This window comes from Lissotriton helveticus, chromosome 2_1, assembly GCF_964261635.1.
Source record: "Lissotriton helveticus chromosome 2_1, aLisHel1.1, whole genome shotgun sequence".
Lineage (NCBI taxonomy): Eukaryota > Metazoa > Chordata > Amphibia > Caudata > Salamandridae > Lissotriton > Lissotriton helveticus.
This window is the reverse complement of record NC_136059.1, coordinates 1,189,020,698-1,189,045,056: the sequence shown is the minus strand read 5'-3', so window position 1 is coordinate 1,189,045,056 and position 24,359 is coordinate 1,189,020,698. Positions and strand designations below refer to the sequence as shown.

At 43.8% G+C, this 24,359-nt stretch overlaps 1 protein-coding gene across 1 annotated transcript in view; it reads left to right on the top strand.

The window, feature by feature from the left end:
- Positions 1-24,359, top strand: part of LOC144818544 (alcohol dehydrogenase 1-like) — a 357,072-nt gene that overhangs the window by 171,335 nt on the left and 161,378 nt on the right. The window contains exon 4 of the mRNA XM_078676065.1: positions 9,946-10,033. Within this exon, the coding sequence (XP_078532191.1) occupies positions 9,946-10,033 (88 nt within the window). The remainder of the gene's footprint in view (positions 1-9,945; positions 10,034-24,359) is intronic.

Genomic DNA, 24,359 nt, shown 5'->3' with positions numbered 1-24,359 from the left:
TGTTTTTTTCCTACGTACAAATTAATACATTTTCCATAGCTCTACTCCTGTTTTCTTTCTCACATGCACACATTTGTGCTCTTTAAACATTACTTTTTTTCTTTCTGTTTATTAAGGTTTCTCAGATTTGTGGTCTTATATTTTCGCTGTTACTCTCAAACACTGTAAAGTTATTTCACTCTCCTTTGGTCTGCAGAACTCTCTGATAACCCGCTTCACCTCAAGGCACCCCTTATAATAAAGTGTTTCTTCAAAGGCATTACTGTTCAAATTTACCAACCTTAAAAAGATGAAACTATGACTTGGCCTAGTTGAGATTCAAATTAATGAACAACAGATCACAAAACATGTCTTCTCTTTTGATCTCGTATCTTCTCTCTCACTTTCTCCCTCTCTCAAAGTCTGCTTCTTCTCTCTTAGTTCTCTCACCCTTAGTCTCTCTCTCTCTCTGCCTCACTCTCATTCTTTCCATTTATCTCCTTCTCATCATCTTGCTCCTCCTCTGTTTTACTTTCTGTTTTCCTCCCTCTCTCCTTCTTCACCCCCTATGCTCTGCTTCTCCTGTCACCTAATTTTTTCTCTGGCTCGTCACATTTGTTTCCCCTCATATTGTTACACTTCTCAATCTCAGGTTTCCCTCCTCTCATTTTCTTACTCAGACAGACGCTCTCTCTGCTCTCATTTCATCTTCCACTCTGTCCCTTATATTTCTTCCTGAGAGTTCAGACTTCTTTATGTGTAGACATCTCAATTTGCACTTGAGAATGAAACTATAAAATAAGGTTAGAATCCCATATCGGAGAAATATGTTAAATAACTCCAAGAGCTGCATCACCTCATGGATAGGCAGCATTCTAATATACCACTGCATATAGGTTTTAACAACATAATGCCATCTGAAAAAAACAAATTGCAGTTTTTTTGCCCCTACTTTGAAATTTGCACTGGCTGGCACTTCGTGTTCTTGGGTCCTCTGCAGTGTTTACCATGGAGCTCGGGTCAAGGAACCTTTCTCCAGCACAAGTGCTGTCCCCAAATGGACTGCTGTGAATCTAGGAACATTTATAACATTGTGGTAATGAGCTTTGGCATCCCCAAAAAAATGGAAAAGACTTTGCACTCCCGGAGGGACTGTATGTACAGACAACAAACTTTAGTTTAATGCCAAGTAAGTGTTTTTAAGTTTCTAGAACAAAAGCGCTCCCCTTCGTTTACCCTGGAAAATCACTTAGTCTTCCTTAGATGTATTTATTTCAATTTTCCACTACTGGTTCATTTTTATAAGTTCTTCTAGCTTTTAAGAGAAAATATCCGTATATCAATTGAGTTTGGGAGTGGTGAGCACAGCCCGCTTCAGGGCAGTGCGAGTGGTGAGGTCGCAATAGGCGATGACCTGGAGTGGGGCACTGTACTCCTGAGGGTCGCTAATAAGCAGCTTCTTACGGTTTAAAACGCATGCTGCAGAGTTCCTTGTGCATCCAGCTTTCGGGCAGCAATAAAAATGTCAAGATAACTCTTGTAATGAATGTTCCTGCTGGAGAAATACATCAGAGTTGTGTCTAGTGGCAGTTTTAACTTGCCATAAAGTAGCACAGAGGGTTAATTTGCCTGCTGCAAAGAACAGATCTATATTTTTAGGCTAGGTGAGTGGATTAGTAAAAATAGCCTTTAACAGTGCTTTAAAACAAATTAAATGTATGTGAGGGGCTATGGAGAGATATGGGGCACTTTTGACAGATGGCAGTGAGGGAATCCGAGAAGGAGGTCATTGGAGGAGGACACCCAAAAAATACAGAAGAACCGGGCACCACCAGAGCTAAATCCGCCCTGGTGAGTGACGAACTGAAAGCATTTCATGTACCAAAAGTGCCTAACCTGCATTCTCAGCACCTCCTCTAGAGTGTCTTGATTATGAACTGCTCTGTCATTGGAAGGCTGAAACTGCGTCACTCACTTATAAAGCATCACAACTCCTGACAAGCTGCCAGAGCACCATCATGATATGACCTCTCAGAAATAATCTTAAAAATTAAACTACTGCTCATCTCTGATGCCCATCTGCGGCCGGTCTGTTTTTTTTCTACCTGCCCTTCAAGTTTTTTTTCTCTCCAGCGAGTGGCAACATAGAGGTTGGTGCAGGGCAGATATGAGGAAAAACTCTGATCTGAACAGCCAATGAGTAAAGTAATGCAGTCTCCACAGGCAATCAGCTCCGAGGTCGGCCGCCCTAGCCGAAAGGCCACATTCTCTCCCCCGTAGTTTTACACAAACTACTTTACTCTATGAATGTTACTAAAATGTTAATTAGTGCTTCAATTAAGACTAAATCAGCGAGTGTTGGTTAATACATTCTTCAACAGAAGCAAGTCAATGTGCATACATTATAAAGCTTTGCATTTTGCATACCGATGGGATTCCTGGTAAGAAAGCCTTGACAAAGACTGTGCCCCATAATTCAACATAATTTGCTATTCCTTAGCTCTCCAGCGGGACCCGCCTCCTGCTTAGAAAACTGCAAGGGGGGGAGATGCACCCCAATGTACCGTCAGCAGTGGTCCCTGTTCAGCAGAGAAACATCAGCAACATCTGCAAAATGTTCAACAAAGCGGACCCTTGTCCACTAGAGTCACCCAGCAGCAGAGAGGTCACAGGGAGTCAGATGCAATTCAGTGGCGCTAAGTGCAGACTGTGGAAACCGGCAGCCTGGAATTCAATCCTGATACACACTTTACTCCATGTGTGAACCTGAGCAAATGGATTCATCGCTTTATCTCCCAAATGGGACAAATAGAAAAAGACGATTATAATGGGACAAAATACGTGACCGTTTTTTACTTTCCATATAATTGCAATGGGGATTCGATTTAGCTGACAAGGTAAGGGAATCCAATGTCTTTGCCATAAAAAGTTAGTAGTGCACTTGCAGGACGCTGACTGTTGAATTATTGGACATGTTTTTTTAATCACAACTCCCCTAATTGGAAACACAGTGTGATCTTAGGCAGAGATTGGTATAGTCCCATCACCACCACTCTTCAGGAGATGTAAATGCTTAAAATAATAACTGTACCATTCATGGATTCACAATGTTATGCGCTGTTTCAAGTCACTGTATGTGCATTTGCAGTAGAGGAGCAAGGGTGCCATGTGCCTTAATGCTAGCAAGGAATTGCCCACACCATCAGGCATGGGAGCAAAACACAGCTTTAACAGCGATAGAGTGGGCCCTCACACTGCTGGGCCTGGTGCCACTGTACCTGCTGCACTTTGGGCAACTGCAACCAGTGCATTTACAGTTCTGAACTGCGCAAGGACAGCCCCTAAGAGCACTGTGCAGATTCCTAAATTACACAGGAATAACAGCTTTATAACTTGCCTCGTCAAAGCTATAACATCTTCAAACCGAACCCCTTAAATGAAAGCTGTAGTTAAGAGAAGCATTGCCCTGCAAAGTGCAACTGCATGGCGCTTCCCTTATGTACAATGAATTGTAAGCAAAGTTATAGACACTTCGTTATTCCCCACAAAAAATAGATGGGGTTGGCAGACACCCATCTCATCTGCTCCTGTCCACTCTTACCTCTTTGCTGCTGGCACTGCACCACCCCTGCCCAGAGCAGCAGCAAGAAGACGGTCCTTTGGTGAGACATCTCTGACAGGCAGGCAGGGTCTGACCCTGAAGCAGGCAAACCATGCTGAATGTGCAGCCTGCGTGTCGCCAGTGACCCCCCAGGATTCACAACTATCCTGCACTTCTGCCACCCAGCCCTTCTCACAGCTCTCTCCTGTTCATTCATGGAGGTGCGAACATTCTCCTGCTCTAGTCAGCATTGTGCTGCCTCCTCCCTTCTGAGACCCTCAAGCAGTGGAAAACTCTCTCTCCGAGGGCCCTACTCTTGTCAGGGGCCTGGCGCGCTCTGACTGAAGAGAAACAATGTAACTTGTTACTTTGTTTCTCTTCAGTCAGCGCGAGGAGCTCAGGGCAGGCTGCACACTGCAGCTGCTGCTTTAGAGCCTCTCACAGCTCTCTGCAGATGAGCTGAGGGGGCCCCCTTCATGTACTGGACACTGGGGGCGGGGGTGTTTGTTACGCCCCTGCCATCTGCTGCTTGAGCACCGAGCACCAAAGAAAGAAGGAGGGACAGGAAGCATACAAATATCTCCAGGGGGCAATTGACCAAAGTTTTATGGGAAATGTAGCTATCAACTATTTTGTTTCTGAAGGCTGCTGGAGAAAATAAGGAAGAAGCATAATCCTCGTCTCCGGTCCTGACAAAGAATATGAAATTATCCCACTGGACTCATACTACTCACTGGTGAGAAATTCAGCTATTAATGAAGGGAATGGAAGCTCCATTCAGGCAACAACCACAATCCTTGTCAGGGTGAACCACAAAAGTCACAAAATTAACCTGTGCTTAACCCTTTGGTAGCTTGGCACAAAAACAGTCAGGCTTAATTTAGAGGCAAAATGTAAAGTATTTATGCAGCACACACTGTGAAAACACAACACAAGAAAAATCGCAGTCAAATTTAGAAACATAGGATACATTAATAAAATGAGACCAAAACAACAAAAAACAATCAGTAGAATTGGACATATTGCATTTCAAAGTTTAAGTAAGGATAGCACATAAAAGCACAAAGCACCTCGTGTTCATATGGTCATGCTAGCCAGAGGGGAAGTTACAAGTTCAGGCTGGCTGCGATAGAGCACGGGCCGGACACAGAGACCTGGGTAGTCCGCTGAAAAAGTTGCCTTCTCAAAGTCCTGAGTTTTTTTGTGCTAGAAAGGTGCTGTCACGCAAGAAGAAGATGGGCGGCGCGTGCTGTCATCGCTGTAGCATAAAGATTCGGTCAAGTGTCCCGGACGGTGTTGCTGGAGTTTCTTGTTGGCAGCCACATCAGGCTGTTGTTACTGTAGCACGAAGTGCATATCTCACAGGGCCGGTAGTTGCTGGCGGTCGCTGTGGAGCAAAGAGTGACGTTCACCTTAGCTGTGAGATGGCAGGATCTTGGCATTAACAGACCCGTTAATGGTTGCGAAGAACCCAAAACTTTAGGATTTCTCCTTACTTCACAGGAGGAGCTCAACCGATGCCCGCACAGAGTGTAGGACCTGCGGAGGCACCTCATGGGGATCAGGAAATTATTTCAGCAGGGCTGAGGCAGGTCCAATACAGCAGGTCAGCTGATCAGTTGCAGGGAGGCCTCTGGAGCTTCATGTGTCCCTGTAGCTCTGAACAGAAGGTAAGCCAAATGATCCTTGGAGTCACTAAGGTTAGCCTTGGATGAAGGGTAGCAGGTCCAGTCCTACTTCAGAGGGAGCAGCCAGCAGAACAGACACCAGCTGAACAAGGCAGGTTTCATGCAACAGGTTAGTCCTCTGGGGAGCAATGCAGTCATTCTGTTGCCCACAGTTCCAGGAGTGTACCAAAGAGTGGTTCAGGAAGTCTACTATTTTTTGCGGTGCATAACGTCAGTGGGTTTGTCCTCCATTGCCCTTGGTTACTGTACTGAATTCCACACCAACCTTTCATTCTCCCAATGCACTTTCACAAGCTGAAAAGGAATGTCTTCCACTCTAGGTGAAAGCAATACTCCTCCAACGTGCAACAAAAACAGTCCCTACGTGCCAGCAGAAACAATTGTATTGTTTTGCAGCATTTATATAGTGCCTACTGCAATGGGTGTTCTTCCATGTAGTTCCTCATTCCAAAGAGAGATAACATGTTGTGGCACCGCCCTCAAACCCAGACCATTCAACCAGTATGTTATCTTCAAGAATTTCAAAATGAACAAATTGCAGTACATAATTCCACTGCTATGAGTAGGAGATTACATGCCAACACTCGCCATCAAGGATGCCAACTTCTTTCCACATTTCAATAAATCATCAGTCCCTAATGCTCCGTTGTAAGTGGAAAACATTACCAATCCAAAGACTTGCCTTTTTTGGGGGTCACAAAAGTGTCACAATTATTTACAAATGTACCTAATATCTAGCTTTGGTTGTGACACACTTGCTTCACATGCACATTCATGAGTATCGATACCTAGGCATGGCTCAACTTATTGTCTTGCTCACACACAGCAGACATTTGTTTTTGTGCATTGATTAGGATTCACCATCTATGTTTACACATCTCTCTTGTATCCATGTAGACCAAGGGGCCACTCTCCCCTAAGTGACATGCAAGTCCTAATACAGCCTGCAGCGAGTGACGGTATTCCCCTTTTCTAGGCATTATATCCCACAACAGTAAGACTGATAATAAAACTGTCAGGATTTATGGCATCTTGCATTGAGTTGGTTCAAAATGCACAATTGTTTATGCACCCAGTACAGCAATGCCTTGTCAGGCAATTGCCACAAGTGACTGGGAGGATCTAGTGTTAGTGCATCAAAATCTACAGTAGTGAAACTAGAACACTGAACAACTTTTTTCCTTGACTCATAGTTGCATGTGACCATCAAGATAGACCCATCTTTTACAGGCTGGGGTACCCGCATGAATAGCCTCACCAATCAAGATTAGTGGCCTGATAGGAAAGGTTTTTATACATCAATTTGTTGGCGCTGATGGCAGTTTGGCTAGCGTTATGACCATTTCAAACAAAACTTCACACCAAGGTGGTAAGAATGTGAACAGAGAATGTGACCACTGTGTCCTACATACAATAACAGAGGTTCACACATTCACCACAGCTATCCAGCGTAGTGCAAGCGATCTTGCATTGGAATTTGGGTATCTGCAGCTGTGTCATGAATGTATACCAATAACAAGAACATGTAATGCAGTTAAATGGAAAATGTATGTACATTTCTATGTAACTCACAATTTAGACAATCTGGCACTAATAGTTGAAAACATTGGGTCTGATTTAGATTTCGGTGGATGGGTTACTCTGTCACAATGGTGACGGATATCCTATCTGCCGAAATATAAATCTCATTGGATATTACGGGATTTATATTTCGGCAGATGGGATATCCATCACCGTTGTGACTGAGTAACAAGTCAGTCGAAATGTAAATCAGGCCCATTGTCTTTTACCTTCTGTATTTTGCAGAAATAGGCTTGGACTACACTTATGTGTGTGTAAATCTAATACCAATTGCTGAAAACCTTTAAAACAGACACTTTCTTACTGTGTTTGAAATCCCTGTCAAATGCTTTTATTGAAGGGTTTAGAAGTGTAATACTTCTGCAATACCCACAGCTCATTCTTGGGACCAAAATATAGTCTTGACTAGCCCAGTCTGCAGCACTTTTGAAGCTATTCCTTTCCTGTTCTTCCGAGTTCCTCTCCTAGATAGTGAGCTTTCTGCTCATGATCATTTCCCCGTGAAGGGACAGTGAACTCAAAGCTCAAAGCTCTCTCATCAGAGGAATCATTTGTACAGGTCCACAATATGTGACCACATAAGTGTTCTCCAAGGGCTTGTTGGCTTGCCCCCTGTTCTTTGGGATCTCAGGGCCATCGATGCAGTGGGACTCTACAGCTGCGGAGTTTGGAAGTGGGGTTGTGGCATGATCAGCACGTGGGTGATCAACCGGTTTCCTGAGTATTACTACAGGGCTTGTGTTTTAATCAGGACCGAGCGTGCTGGGTTGCCAAAGTGACGCTGCATCGCCAAAGAGTGACTTTCTGCCTTATCCCTTATGTGTTGGGGAGGATCACTGAAGTACCGGTGTTTTCTAGGGACCGAAGTGTACCTCTCCTGACTCACGCCGCACAGACAGGACCCAATACACAGAACTAACTTAAGACAAAATCCTTAACTTACTACCATTTTGGGTATTCACAGAAGGCATCCATTTTGGTATTCACAGAAGGCACTTACTCATTGGTGAATAAGTGCCTTCTGTGAATACCAAAATGAGTAACTTACTCATTTTGAGTAACTTGCTAATTTTGAGTAAATTACTCATTTTGGTATTCACAGAAGGCACTTACTCATCAATGAGTAAGTGCCTTCTGTGAATACCAAAATGAGTAAGTGCCTTCTGTGAACACCAAAATAAGTAAGCGCCTTCTCTGAATACCAAAATAGTAGTAAGTTTAGGATTTTGTCTTAAGTTAGTTCTGTGAATCGGGCCCGCAGTGCGTGCCGAGCCAACAGCGCTTCCCTTCTGCCTCATGCAGCACCCCTGACTAAATCTGCATCGACAGTGTGCGCAGCAGCTGGTGTGGGGAGAAATGACCACAGTGGGAGAGCCACCGCAGCACCTCTCAGTGCAGCTTTACTATGGCACATTGCTCAGGAACCAGGGTGGGCCAGGCAGACGAGGTCCATCAGCCGGCTCTGTCTGGAGTAGCTCTGAGTGTAACAAGCCAGGTAAGGCTGAAATGTGACGGAGCATGGCCCATTTCTGTAGCCCACAAACACTTCTGCAGCCGTCATTCCCCCAGCGCCATTCGAGCGTGCTCCATGGCCAGTGAATCCCTTCAGGATGGGCCCATCCCCACAAAGTGTACTGTGGGTGAGTGGGCCCAGGGGAGCAGTGACGGCGTCTCATGCTCCTTCGAGGGCAGCTCTGTGTTGTGGTCAAAGAAGTGGTGACCCGGGTAGCCCCAAAGGGCTATGAACTTGCCAGAACTTGGGAAAGTTATTTTTTGCGCATTCTGGGATGAGACAACTGTGGAGGCCCCAGAGGTAGGCGTTGGACCGCCTTCAGAGACTAGAAAGAGTTAAGAGAAGCAAATGTATTTTGGTGATCAGGATGTTTCCGTATTTCATCGTATGTGATAACTGACAAAGTACTTATGTAAGATTTCACAGAGTTACCGTAAAGTATCTAATAGGAGCACAGATGCTTCTGTGTCCTACGTTTTCATGATGCAATCATTGTGAGATTTTCTTTAAACCTTAATTATTTGCAAAGTACTTATTTGATTTTTGTCGTTTTGGTCATAATACATCAATCTGGTTTTTATAATCCTGTGTGGAGTCTCTTTTTTGGTGCGTTCATTGTGTTACTGCGTGAGTGTGTTGCACAAATGCTTTACACATTGCCTGCAGATAAGTCTGCCTGTTTTGTGCCAAGCAACAAGAGGTTGCATGCAGGTTATCTTTGGCGTGTGTCTGACTTACCCTGTCTAGAGTGGTGAATTCTGCCTGGCTTGGGTGCATACCTTAGCCAACCACAAACTTCACTCCTAACAACATCCCATTAACAGACATATGTAAAGCAGCTACTTGGTCGATTCGCAAATCTGCATTGAGAGTGTGTTGATGTGTGCGGTGAAATGTCAGCAAATCTCTGGAAACAGTTTTCACCACCTGTACTTCACTGCACTTTGATTCTTCACTGTACGTAGACTCAATAATGCTTCATATTCACATCACATCATCTTATGCTAATGGCAGAAGCATAATCTGAGGTGGAGTCTATGTCCTGATGCATTGTACATTTCAGAGAGTTACTATTAATTACCTCGAAACCAAAAACACTCAAAACAAAGTCAAAAACAAATTGAATATATTCAGAGCCCAACACTGGATGGCAAGAGTGTGCATAGCATGTGATTGACAGCACTACAAACTACAAATCGATTTTTACAAGTAAGTAACTTTTTCCTTTTTGCTGTTTTTGTACTTGTAAATACTGACTACCCAGCTCATTCCTGGAAAGCTGTGATCGCTGAAGATTCCTTTTAGTACACCAGATTTGTTTATATTATTAAAAAAAGTAGAATTATTAGAAGTACACCTGAGAGTGTAAATTTACGATTTTATTTGAAAATACGGACCTGGGTCCTGATCCCAAACTGAGGCCAGATTCACACAAAATCACACTTATATTGCAAGCATTGCAGCACATTGTTGCTCTTCGCTCTTCGCTCAACTGATATATTTGACAGTCTGGAAGGTGTTTATTAATTTCTGTTCTAATAAGAAACCTTGTATGGTAAAATATGGTACCCTTCTGTTTTTAGGCGACAAAGTGATCCCACTCTTTGTTCCTCAGTGTGGAGAATGTCGATGCTGCAAAAGTCCAAAGACGAACATGTGTATGAAGACAAAGTGCGTTTCCTTTTTTTATAACACTTTAACAGCGTGTATAAATGTAATTTTGTTAAACTGTAATTTATATCAATGTACTTCCATAACTGCATCACATTTTGTTTGCAGATCTTGCGAGCCTTTACCATGAATGACTCCACCCACATTAACAGCTCTATTTCTGCCCTAAAAATATTGCACATTTACTCATGTAAAGGGCAGGAGCAAATGTGTTTGCAGTTTGTGGATGGGAAGGGGACTACACCCATAGTTAATTAGGGATGAAGTTTGAGTTTACCTACAATGAAAAATGATTTCCATGTCAAAGAAACTGAACAAGCAAGCATTGACAAAGCTAAATGGTCTGAAATTGGCCTTTTCCTTTAACAATGATTTTTGTTTCGTGTTGGATTTTGCAAAACTTTATTGTTGGTGATACTGGTCCCCCATCAATTAAAACAAGCATTTGCAATGCAATAGGTCTCGCATTTGCTAGAGTTTGAGCTATTGGCATTGTAAATGACAATGCTTTTTATTTATGTGTGGGTTTTGAAAACAAATAAATAAAAGGCATTGTCATTACAATGCCAATAGCTTAAACTCTGGCAAATGCGAGATCTATTGCATTGCAAATGCTTGTTTAGTAATACACCTTCAGAATCACCCTGGGAAGGGGAGGGGGCAGAAACATAAACACAAGCCCATATTATGATGTGTATTAAATCAAAAGATAGAATGTAGCTTCTACCGATAAGATTGAGGCACTACTTCTCAGCTTGAAAAGCACTGCTAAATGCAGCACAATGGCTTCTACATATTTGTTAGTTTATGCACGGAGGGAAATCAGGTGTGAACGTGTGCCGTATGAGATGCCCCCTCACATCCTCCCTCCAGCCTCCTCGCGACGTCATACAATGAAACCCACCTAGCATGTCAGACCTGGGAAAGAAATGTTTTCTAATGTCTCTAGCACAGGCGCATAGAAGGACGCTCAATATTCATCTCTAAGCCCTGTTTAATCATTGTCCAATTAAGCATCCATTTCGTTCAGAAATGTACTTTGTCTTTCCTTAAACATTGTTTGTATTCAGATCCACAGAATCCATTGTGATTAGTTCAGTGCTTTTTCTTCCCCAATGTACTTCGTTGGGAGCAATTTGTTTCTATTTAAACATTTGAAATAATTTTAGTAGCCAAGCAAAAACACTCCCTACCACCCCAGATGGAAATGTAATCATCGGGCATTAAGTTACCCAAATTCACATATGTTCGTCACAAGTGGATCGTGTGTGGTAGGTGTCGTATAGGAGGTCCTCCAGCTTCAAAAACTAAATAAGGCAATAGGAGGCAGGTGGGCTCTGCTGAACTTCTGGGGTCTGATGGCAGCGCCTGCATGAAGCTCCATTAAGGCATTTCTGCAATTTCCGCACAGCTAATTCCAAACATCACAAGCACAAATTGTCTTGAAAGCCATACCTTCCATATGCAACCTCTTCTAGCTCACCTACCAATCCCAAACATGAACTGCCATACAACCCCCCACTTACTAGTGACACCACCCAACTTCTGATAACTTATTCTACCACATTCCTTGAGTGAAGGCATGACATGGTTTGCTGAGTGCCCAAGACTACTTCCTATAACACTGGACTAAGCCCTAATCTTAGGGTCTGGAATAGTGTGCTACCCATCATAAAGTGCCTCAATGCCTTGCCAGGGGTAGCTCTGGAGGTTTTTACCCAGCCTAGTATCAACGACAATCTCGAAGGTTCATTTGCTTGGTGACCTCTGCTTGGGTCTTGAGACCAGTGGTGTTTAACCTCAATGTAAGTGGGCGCCCCATCACAGGCTTGGGCTTAGATCTGGCTCTCGTTAGAGAACAAGCCGAAGACGCCGGCCACCGTCCTTTCCCCTCCGGCCACCGTCCTTTCCCCTCCTTCGGGCAATGTTCTAAAAGACAACCAGGCAGCACACAGTGACTCGGAGAGCGGCTGCGACGCCGGACAACATCGAGCAACATTGGGATCCAAATTTTATTTTCTTAAAGGACCCCATGGCGTCAATCTATGGGGAAACGCAGGAACAAGCCCTCCAACCTAACCCAATGACACCGGCACCAAGTGTAAAAGAGAATGTGCAGCTACAATCAAATAGCATGAAGGAGGAAAAAAACGATTCACAGGATACTCATAGTGAGAGCAGTCCAACAAACAATCCAATAGACCAGCCACAAATCTCTCGGCCATTCGCCAAGCAAAATAGCAACATTGGCCTTGGCAAATCCCTCGTGGTAATAGCCCAAATAAACAAGAACGACTCTCAAATTCACAAAAGAGATAAGGGAATAAAGACCAAGGACAAGGGCAAGGTGAAAGAAACAATAATGGGGAATAAATTGGGGCCTGGGCAAAATGCCGCACAGGACGACTCCTGGCCAACCTCCTTCTCCCTACCTGACGACATAAGCTTGGACAGACAAACAGGATTGGAAAAAAACACCCAATCCCAGTTGGAAGCATACTTAAAGATCAGCCAAGGTCCTCAAGCCAATTATAGACCAGAAGAAGATCAGGAAAACGGACCAGGTGATAATGGAAGGCTGGAATCTACACCATTGCATCCAAATGTCAACCCCCACGAATGGGACAAAGGCCAAAATAAAACTAAAGGATGGTCTAAAAACAATCTAAACCAAGAATCTCCAATTATGATATCATCTATGAGTAGGTCAAATGAAGAGTCAGATGTACTGGAAATACCGTCCAGAGAAGAAGACAAGGCCCCATGGAGTAAAACATTATTAAACACCTTAGACCAGGCAATTAAAGCACTGAACTTCCAGTCAGACAAAATGGACGTTCAGATCGACTTAATAAATCTTATTGCTGGTCATATTTCAGGTATAAACACCAGACTGGACCATATGGCATTCCTGATTCTAGCGAGGGTTGATAAGGGATTCCACACAGAGACCATCCAGCCAAGCTGTGTATGCGGCAAATTAGTGGACAATATGTCAAATTTACCGGCCATATTAAATGACATACTAAGGGCGTTTCAATCATCAGTGGATACAAAACATAACATCAAAACCACGAGCCATACTGGGGTAATAAAATCTGAGGTGGAAATTGGGAGTCAACACATAGTAAGAGACCCTACCCAAAACAGCTATGCAGAGGAAGAGATAAGTACGTTAAGTGAGGAAAAATCTGACAATGAAGCAGGCCAAATAGAGGAGGCACAATGCGCAACAATCCATACTAAAGTCAAGTTAACAAAAAGACAAAGAAAGCGCGCTAGGAAAGGGAGGGCACAACTTAAATTCCAACCTTCAACAGACATTCATATGTATCCCATCTTTCATCATACCACCTCTAAGAAAGAGAACCCAGCTTCTGAAGTAACCGTTTCAAAGCATATAGACAAGCCCCCAGACCAATTAGCCCAGTCAAGTGCAGTAAATGGGAATAGCCTGATTACAGAATCACCAACCCGCCCCACTTACACAAAATCAAAACACACACAAGGGAGTAAACATTTGAGTAGCCAGAAAAAGAAACAAAAAAAACCATACCAACTCAGGATAAAGACAAGACTCAAGATGAGGTTGACGAAAGGGTTTTAATCCAAGAGGCCTGTGTAAATGAGATAGTAATGATTCACCAGACAGACGAAATGCAAATACCCCAGGTCAAACCAGCAAACCAAGACACGAGGTCCCAAAATGACCTAATCAACGCAGATAATAAACAAAATATAATAGACAAAACTAACCAAAGGCAATCCATAAAAAGAGTAGATGAAAAGGAAAACATAAGAACACCAATAAAAATTAATTCAAACGAAGAGGGACGAACCTGCAGTATTCATCAAGCAAACAAACAAACAGTGCGCACTCAGATATTCCAAAATATGAACATTGACAAAAACACGGAAAGGATTAACGAAGCCATCATCCACCCTAAAAGAACAGACGATTCAAATGAAGAAATAACAATAAAAACTCTGAGTCGAGGGAGAAGAATAAACGTAAATGGTGAAACAACACAAGATACAAAATCAGAAGAAGAAAAAAAAGCAAAATTGAGTTCACAAACACAAGCAGAAACAAACAACAAACTGGCATTCATACCGAATACCAGACAACAGGGGGCCGAGACTTCTTGAACATAGGTAATATAATGAGGCTACTAAGAGAAATCCCAAAACTGGACGACATAGCATCCCAAGATCTTCTATCTGTAGAATTTAAGCGCACAAAAATATATCAGAGGTAGAAGAGTCCTTAACCACCTGGTCGTCTAAGGACATAGTTGATAGAATACTTGCTACGAGCATGTCTTTTGAAGCCTGGGGCATAAAACTAAGGCGGGAAGAACGGAAAAAATATCCATTTCCACTTTTAAAAAACATAACCATAGGTAAAAAGAAAATGGAAGAGGGGAATACCCAAAAATCAAGCCTTAAGGGAGCTTGTTCAGTAACTCCGCAAAAAATATCGCAAAATATAAGGAGACATGAAAAGGCAGTGGTGCAAGGAGGCTCTCAGGAACAGATTACTGATTTGTCCTGGGTGGCATCGGTTTTGAGCAATAAATGTTCCTAACAAGTCCAGATATTTAAAGGAAAATAGAACATTACAACCACGGTTAACAGTTGGTAACCAAAAGGAATCCATTGCTGCAAACCCACATATGATCAGCCTCTGTTCCTGGAATGTTCATGGTTTTAATAGTATGGGGCACGACCATGAAACCGCAAGCTTCTTGGATCAACACGACTTAATATTGCTACAAGAAACCTGGAACCTGCGCCAAGTTTCCATCCCGGGTTATATCGAGTTTCACGTCCTCGCCGAAAAACTTTCAAAATGTGGTCATCCGAGAGGAGGCTTATCAACGTATATCGCCCAACAATACAGATGGCAAGCGGAAGAAGTAGACACTGGGGTAAACAGGACACAAGCAATAAAACTTACAGAGAAGTTGGACTCAGGTTCATATGTATTTGCAACCTATTAGTGCTTAATGTTTATGTACACCAGGAAAGGAAAGAGAAAAATGAAAAGCTGATAACTCTACTAACCTTGATCAGGGCTTTGCAAAGCACTCATGAGTCACATTCCATGATTATCTCAGGGGATTTTAATACCAATCTGACAAAGTATGACAAAATAACTCAAGCTCTCGGAGTACTGGGCCTTTTAATCGTGAACAAGAAAGATAATGGGGCTAGTGACATACCTATAACCTTTGTAAGCGGCAATCGGAAGTCAACAATAGACTTCACAATAATGAGCAACAGCTTGATATCGATGGTGAGCTCATTTTCGGTGGGGCAACGAGTGGAAAGCGATCATCTTCCTCTAATCACCAAAATAAAAATGTTGGTCAACAAGACGGAAAAACAAAACACCGTCATTCAGTATCCTGAAAAGTTCAATCTACGTAAACTAAAATGGGGAGGGAAGGATATAAAACCAACAATGGATAAATTAAAAAATGAACTGCTCAGACTAACACCGGAAGAAAAAAAAAACCCGATAAAAACATGGGAACATCTATGTGAAGCAGTAACAAGAAACCCCCCAACCATAAATCAGAATTCGAGAAGAATCAATACTGGGATAAAGCCTTGGTATAATATTACCTTGAGAGAGGAAAAAAGGAAAATCGCACGAGAAGTCCGGAAGCAGGTACTAATGATAAAAAGTGGAATAAAACCAGATAAGTCAAAATTGAAAGTCATGCGGAAAAGATACAAGATCATGCTGAGTAGCGCAAAAACATCGTACCAAGAGGAAATGTGGACAAAATTACCAATTGCCGGGAAACACAAAAATGAACGAACATTTTGGGGTATTATTAACAAACTGACAAAGGGTAATACCCTAAGACAGGAGGCAGGCATTGGAGAAAGTAAGTGGATTCAGCATGCTAAAAACATGTTTATCGACAGGGTGGATGGTCAAAACTGGCCCTGTACATCAGAGTGCAAATTATGCACTAGAAACTCCGAACATGCGGGAACTATTTTAGGAACAGGACATAATCCACCAGAAGAAACTCTGAAGCTAAACTCGGGTTGTGGAAATGGGAACATAGGGAAATTTGAAAACACACTCGTTAGTATATCAGAAAAATTAGTAGACATCGTGCTTGACACCCTAGTAACAACAGACCAGCTCAAAGCTATAATAAATCGCCTGAAAAAAGAGGGTGCAGCGGGTCCTAACGGGCTTTCAAACTCTATCTTCAAACATTCGCCTGAATTCTGGGCAGAATATTTAACACCAATCTTTAATTCAATTTACAACCAGAATAAACTGCCTAGATCCTGGAATGGGAGCATAATTCACCCCATTTTCAAACAAGGTGATCATATTGAGCCGGGGAACTACAGGCTGATTTCGCTGATGGATGTGGAGGCAAAATTATATGGGTCATGCTTACTATCACTCCTTCAAGACTGGATGGAAGACACAAACTCAATACCAATGTTCCAAACGGGTTTCCGGCCAAGGACCGGCACATTAACAAACTTGATAACCCTGGCTCTCCTGAAGGAAAAAGCTGAAAAAAGGAAGACGAGACTGTACGCTTGTTTTATAGACCTGCGAGCAGCCTTTGACAGGGTGAACAGAACCCGTTTATGGGAAAAACTAAGATCATGGGGCATCCCGAAGAAGCTAATGGAGGCTATTATAGGCTTGTATAGTAACACCTGGGCTCGAGTTAAAATGGGAGACGGTAGCAGCGTAACGGCTGAAATTAGTACACAAAAGGGCTTAAAACAAGGCTGTGTACTGGCCCCAAGCTTATTCAACCTTTATATGGCAGACATCGTCAGTCACATGGAGGTCGGGGAAGGCCATCCACCCTACTTGCCAAAAATTCCAATCCCCTTCTTGCAGTATGAGGATGACATTGTCGTTCTGAGTCAAACGCCAATAGGCCTGCAAAGGATGATTGACAATTTGGTAACTTACTTGGAACACGAATGTCTGGAACTGAATAAAGACAAAACCAAAGTGGTCCGCATCGTGGACCCGAAAAAGCCAACATTCAAATGGTACGCAAATAGTACCCCAATAAAGGAGGAAACATCATACAAGTACCTAGGTCTGAAATTGGGGCGAGGCCAAACGAACAAAGAACCCAAAACCGATCTAAAAGCTAAAGCACAGTCCCTGATCTACGCATACCGGCAATTACAAAAAAAACTCAGTTGCCCAAATTATACACACCTGCTGAAAGTGATAAAAGCACATACCCTACCCACTTTGTGATACGCATTGGTCACCTGGTGTGGCAAAGAAGTGGGGCTGTTAAATAGCTTACAAACAAAGATATACAAGGCAGTCCTAAACCTCCCGAACTCGTCAGCACCGGCGCAGGTTCGTCTAGAATTTGGCCTTCTGAATCAGAAGTTTCGCAGTATGGGACCCTTTGTGAAACTCTGTCATAAAATACGCATGTCAGAAGAAGGCTCACTGGACAACCTGTGCTGGAAAGAAATCGATACCCAGAAGAAACTGCACGCGCCAAACAGTTGTGGAGATTTCTTGTCCCAATCCTTGAACTGTATAGGAATTGAAGAAACTTGGGACATGATGCCAGATAGACATACCTTTGACAAAATTGCAAACAATGCGGTCAAATGATAAACTCATATTCCGGGATAAAGCCACAGACTTATCTGGAAAGCCACTTCAATAGGTTCCTAAAACAAAGATATATAAAACATCGACTAGGCCTACAGTTTTCAAAGGATTTGTTACCATCCTGGAAAAATTGTCACACTGACCCTCATTGTCGTCTATGTGGATATCACAATGAAACATTAACTCACTTATTATGTGTTTGCCCGGCGCTTAAGGATTTGAGGAGACGGCTTTTAAAGAACATTTTTAATAAATTGAACATTCGGACATGTAGGCAAGCTGTAATTTGATTGCTAGATGGATCATCTCCTATGTTGGCTTGCAGGGGGGTTAAATATATGATGAAAGTGCAATCTCTCTTACGGCAAGCTGTACAGGGAAATATAGCACCAAATTGAAATATATGATATTTAATTTCATATGGCCAACAGTTCCTAATAGTTAACATTTATACATGTGTTTTTAATGTTCTATGATGACCAAAATGCATTTTTGTAATAATTTTTAATACTTTTATACAATAAAATTGACTATTGACTATTGACACCATCAAACAGTTTAAATGAGGGCAATTATCTTTCCACTTCTCTTGCAAATGAAACTCCATGCAGAGCAAACGTTAAAATAATGTTACATAGTCTGCACTAATCATACATGCCAACATTCCAGATTTACACTGCAAATGCCCGGTTTTAAAGGCAGAATACATGTCATTTTGGCTTCCTCGAATGTATAACTGCCTCTGCACAAAGGGAATTGGATAGAACTACACAGCGCTATATAAAACTAAAAATAAAAAATAAACTGACCTCGTTCAGAGTTAAGACTGATGCGTTATAACATGCGGTTTGTTACAAAGTGCTTTATACATAGTGCTCTATACTGTATCAGTGCTGTTTCTAAGCACTGTGAAACATGGGTGCTATTCTTACACAGATTAAAGATATTTAATTAACCGACTTCGTAAAGATGGACAGCAGAGGTGGCCTTGTGAGGATTGTCACTTCAGACTCCGAGAAGACTTGATGCCAGCGGGGAAGCCCGGGCTGCTTCAACATAGAATCCATTGCTGGGGGGTCGACAGGGTTTTAACCCCCTCCCACGTATGTAGGGCTCACATCCCCTGAAGGACACCCCCACCTGCAGGAGCGAGCTTTTGGGGGGAACCAAAAACTAATCATTGTCTGTAAATTTGCGATTCCTCCTTCGTGGAATGGTGATTAAAGGAGTGGTCAGAGGCCCCACTTGTGACATTATCGAGATATTCTGGTATTCTAACAGAGACTGGTAAAAAGGGTGCCACCTGCTGCAGAAACCAGTAGCTGTGTTTAAGTAATACCCCATACAGTATACACATCCTTCATATCCTGGCTGTAATGTTATTCAATTAAAAATCCACGATTCTCTCTTGGATTGAGTCATCTGTAGCACTGCCCTTTCCAGCAGGGTCGGATTGGGATCACAATTCGGCCCGGGCACTGACGAAAAAAGTGGCCCACATTCAAGAGGCGTAGCCCATATTTAAGGGGCGTGGCCCACATTTAAGGGGCGTGCCCTTTCATGAAACACCATTTGCACAGACAAGGAATGAAAGTGGGAGGATACTGTTCTTGCACAGGACACAGGGCCAAGGTGACAATGGCCTACATGCTGAGCAACTAAAAAAAATAGCAAGGCCCCTTTCTGTCACAAAATTATTCCAGCCCTCCAGCACAGGAGCACCTGAAAAGCAGAAAAGCCCCTGCTATTACTAACCTACTTAGCCCTCCCCAGACCTTCAGCTCAGGAGCACATGAACAGAGGTAAGGCCCCTGCAATTAGTAAATTAATCAGCCCTCCAGGCCTCGGGAAAATGTCCTGGCAGGGGAGCACAAAACACAGCTTTCTGGGTCATCCAAGGTAGCCAGGTAGCCAGGGGGGAGGCTGAGGTGAAGCTGGAGCATGGGAAGTGCCTTCCCAGTGTGTTCTGGCAGTTTGAGTGTTTACCATTTACTGTAGTATTACCCTTGTACCTGTGTATGGTACCCTTTTGTAACTTGCAAACGTCACTTTTCTCTGGTATCACACTGTATGCTACCTCTCAATTTTGCTTGCTTTAGATACTTGCACAAGTGCCACCATTGCCTACGTAAAGTTTGTTCTTGTGCTGGAGTGTCTGCCATTTATTGCAGTATTATACCTCTACTTGTACTTTGTACGCTTTTGTAACCTGCACACATCACTTTTTCCTCCTGTAATGTACCGATTGCTACCTCATGTATTTTGGTTGCTCACGATTGTCACTTTTGATTCATGTAACTTAACGTTTGCTTTTGTAATTTGTCCACTTGTAATTTTTCTCCTCATGTATTATTGCTGTTCCTAGTGTGAAGCGCTCTGACACCTTCGGGTAAAGTCCACGCTATATAAAATCAAATAAATAAAATAAAAGAATTCCAAACATCACCTGGCCCCCACAGCAAGACCCATTCTTCCTCGCCCACTATGCCCTGAATGTGAAGGGCTGTGGGCGAGGTGTTAAGACTAACACCGTTTCTGGGCTGCATGGGCCCCAGGGGGGCCGAGGTGAAAATGGCTCAAAGGCCTGAGAAACACCTGGCCCCCAGGGAGGCCGATTCTTGCAAACAATCACCCCTCCCCAGCCCAGCCTCAGCTTGATTGCTTGGCAGGGCAGGGGTGAAGGAGAGGCCACAGCTGACAATCGCTGTCCGGCCGCACAGCGAGGCTGCTTTCATTTTCTCGGTCTGTCTCCGTGCACTCTGTGGGCCGTTTTTTTTTCTCCCCTTTCCTAGTCCACTCTCTGTGGACTGGGACAGGGGAGAAAAAAACGGCCCACAGAGGGCACTGAGGCACCGGCCCTTCGGCCCCTGCCCGAATGCCCACCTTGCCAATCCGCCCCTGCTTTCCAGCAGAACAGTTTGTGTAAAACCTGTGCAGTGTCACTGAGCAAGGAAGCCCTGCTCCCTTCTTGTAATAAAAGAATAAAACATCATGTGTCTGTTTCTTTCCGTGTTTCACATTTCTGAGTTCAGACGTGTATTCGGGCCCAGTTTCATCCCGTGTTCACACGATGGTGTTCATCGCCCCATTCCCACGCTATATAATTACTATACAATTGTACTAATGTACATGAACCAGGCTGACGGCACCGCAAGTACCCTTTAATGTGCTCTTGCCTCGACATTCAACCCTGTTTTTTCATCTGACTCTTTCAGCTCTTGATGATATGGCCAAGGCCGCAGACGGCGGTATGAATGTTAATGCTTGAATTTTCATCTTCTCCGGAAATAGGGCTAGACGCGCTGCGCTTGTGGAGGATTAAGTGGGAGAAAAGCGAGCATGAGCGTGGGTGGACAGCAGGGGCCTGCTAACATTATGTCAATAGATAACATCCCCAATTCGCTAGATTATGAAAATATGATTAAGGCACAATAATTACTTAATACTACAAAAAGTCTAGAAAAAATCCAAAGACCATCTTCTCCTTGGAGGGGTGCACACACAGAGCTCATGGACAAAGAAGAATTGCGAGAAGGAGCTATCCACAACAAAAGAAGAAATGTGCCATATCCCCCACCTCTTGGTTTATTTCTCTTGTTTGAGGTGTGGGAGGACAGATACGAGAGGAGCTGCACCTCTCAGTCCGCTCTCCCAACCTCCATAACAAGCCTTAGTGCACGGGGGTCCAAGTCCTGATGCAGAGGGTGCCCTGTGCACAAATCCTGATCTGTGAGCTTTCTAGCACAAGCACCAGTGCCAAGAGGGATTTTGCCCGGGCGCAGCCTGGGTACAAGTGATGCAGGTGTAAAAATACAAGCGTGTGCACGGACCCTGGTGGCGTCACCAGCCTGAGTAGACGTCCCACAGAGAGTCCAGGCATAAACTCTTGGTTGACAGAACAGCCTGTGCACACTTCCTGGTGCTGAAGGCAGACTGAATGTCGTTTTGATTTTAAGAGAAGCCTTTTCACAAGCAGTCTGCACAGAAATCCTTGGACTAGAAGCAGTCCTGGTGAGGAGAGAAGTTTATCAAAAATCCTAGCACTATGTTGTTGCTGGAAGAAGCGTGCACAGAAATTCTAGCGCCGATGGCAGTCTGGGCACAAGCTCTTGATTTGACTTGAGGGCAGCCTGTGTACAAATCCGGGTGATAAAAGGATCCTGTGAACAAATCCTGGGGATGAAAGGAGCCTTTGAACAAATCCTGGTGATGAAAGGAGCCTGTGAACAAATGAACCTGTACAGAAATCCTGCTGCCGAGAGTAGCTGCGCTCAAGTCCCTTTGTTATTCTGAGGGACTCCAGACCGCAATCCTTGGCGCTGAGAGCAGTCTGCACACAAATCCTGGTGCAAGGGTCAGCCTGTGTGCGAGTCCCTGTGGCTGCCTGTGCGCAAATGCTGGTGACGAGACCTCCTGTACACAAGGCCATTTGTCGACTTCACTTGAGGGCGTCCGCACCGGTGTCCCTGGTGATGAGAACAACCTGTATGAAAGCCTGGTGCTGAGGTCAGCTTTTGCAAAAGTGCTCGTGCTGTTATTCGACTTTACACAACCCGTGAGGCAAATGGGATCCCGGGCACAGGTTCTGTGCTGAGGCAGCCCATCCAGGAGGCTGCAGCCCCGCAGGAGCCAGACAGACAGACAGGCTGTTCCTCCACGCAGCGTCCCCATCCTCACAGCCTGCCGCTTCCAGCTCGCACTGAGCTCCATGCCTGAAACAAATTTTTGGAAGCTGAAAAAAGGCTAACACAGGAAGTGGAGAAAGGCAGTCTCCGGGAGATGAATGCGAAACAGTAAACCAAGTTGTCGGAGGGGCAGGGAATTAGGAAACGACTCGCTCTCCCAGGGAGACTTTGACCAAGTGAGACAGGGGTCCCAGCTCTGCAATGACCCACACAAACCCTGCCTCTGCGCACCCGCACTTTACTTGTCAGAACGAAAAAGGCACTGGCCAGTTGTGATTCTCACGCAGACAGCCCTTTAGATTTGCTCGCCTCGGATGCACCGCAGGATGCATCTCTTGCAACACCAAAGAGACAATAAATAGAAAACAAATGCGTGGATCGCGCGCACAACTAGCTTAGATGGAAACACGCGCACCGCGTAATGGTGAAAAAGAGCCACTGCTTTCTGTAATGTTCACAGGTACTGGCGTCGTAAGTAAGAATGTGACACTTGTGAGCCACACTAGCTGGCTCCGTGGAGCGACGGGGGGAGGGAAACTGAAGGTGCACGATGCGCCCGCTGCCAGCCTCCGGGGGACAGGAGATGTGCACGCTGTCAGTACGCGTGCACATCTCCTGTCTGCGCGTGCCACCTCCTGTCTCCCTTCGGGACAGAAAGCGGCAGCAATAGTCTCGCAAGCGAAACAGCGCATGCGCTGCGTTTGTACGTGAGACCTAAAAACACTGGCCGAAAAAGCACATATTGCCATTGTTGTCCCTTATACTTAAGGAAACTACTTTGTTTGTGCTCTTTGTGAAAGGACAGAATGCCATTACTGAAAGAGAAGTTAGATAATAGATGCAGTGGGCTGACCAACTGCCTTATGCCTTATGTTATAGGCAGCAGAAGGAAAATCTGTACGACACAATAACATGCCAATGGATGAAGAACGCTGTCTAAAAGCTCCCATAAAAGTTTTAAAAAAAATGTCTGACACAGTGTCATTACTCACATGTGTGCATGCATGGTGAGGCAAGCGCATGTGTACATCGTCATGCTGGAGCGGGCCGTACAGTAAAAACAATGCCTGCCATATGAATATGTGATCATGCAGGGACTGGACATTTTTGAGGGGTTTTTGTTTTTGCTAGTGGTGTGCACCGGCAACAACCTTTTAGGCCTGGCCTACAGACAGCTGTAGCTGTCTTGCCAGCTCATATTTTCCCAAAAAATCATAACAAAAATACAATCATGTATAGGGAATTTTAGTTCACCCTGTTTTGATATTTTGTGGAAATTTGTCCTTTCTGCAGGGTCACTTTGGATTTATTGTCTTTTGTCTGATACCTATTTTGTTTTGGCTGTAGAACTCTGTGCACCCCTGCTAACTTGTCTTAAAGTGCTATCATTGTCACATCTAATTTACATGTGAGTCCTTAGTAAAATGGTACTGCCTGTACCCAGGGCCAGTAAATTCAATACTAGTGGGCTGCAGCACTCCTTGTGCCACCCACTGCAGTAGCCCTCAAAATTATTTCTCCAGGTCTGCCACTACAGACCGGGTATCCAGTTTTAAACTGCCAATTGGACCTAGGTAAATAAACGTTTTGCCAGGCCTAATCTTTCCTTTTTAATACTAATAAATCACCCCTCAAATAGGCCTTTAAAAAAGCACATAGGGCAGGGTACATAGATTTTCTCAGTAGGACATATATATTTAATGTTTACATGTCCTGGTAGTGAAAACCCTCAGAAATCATTTTTCACTGTGGTAAGGCTTGCTCTCTCATAGGTTAGCAATGGCCTACACTGTTATATTTAATAAATGCTACATTCTGTTTGGAAATAGCTAAAAAAAAATATTTCAAGGACTAGTTTTAATAGTATTTTTAAAATTGATTTACCGGTTAAGTTGAGTTTATTTTACTGTTTTGGAAATGACACTTTTAGGAAGCTGTCTTTTTTCCGCCCAAAAACAAAAGGCTTTCCTGCCAGTGTCTAGCTGTCACCTGACCC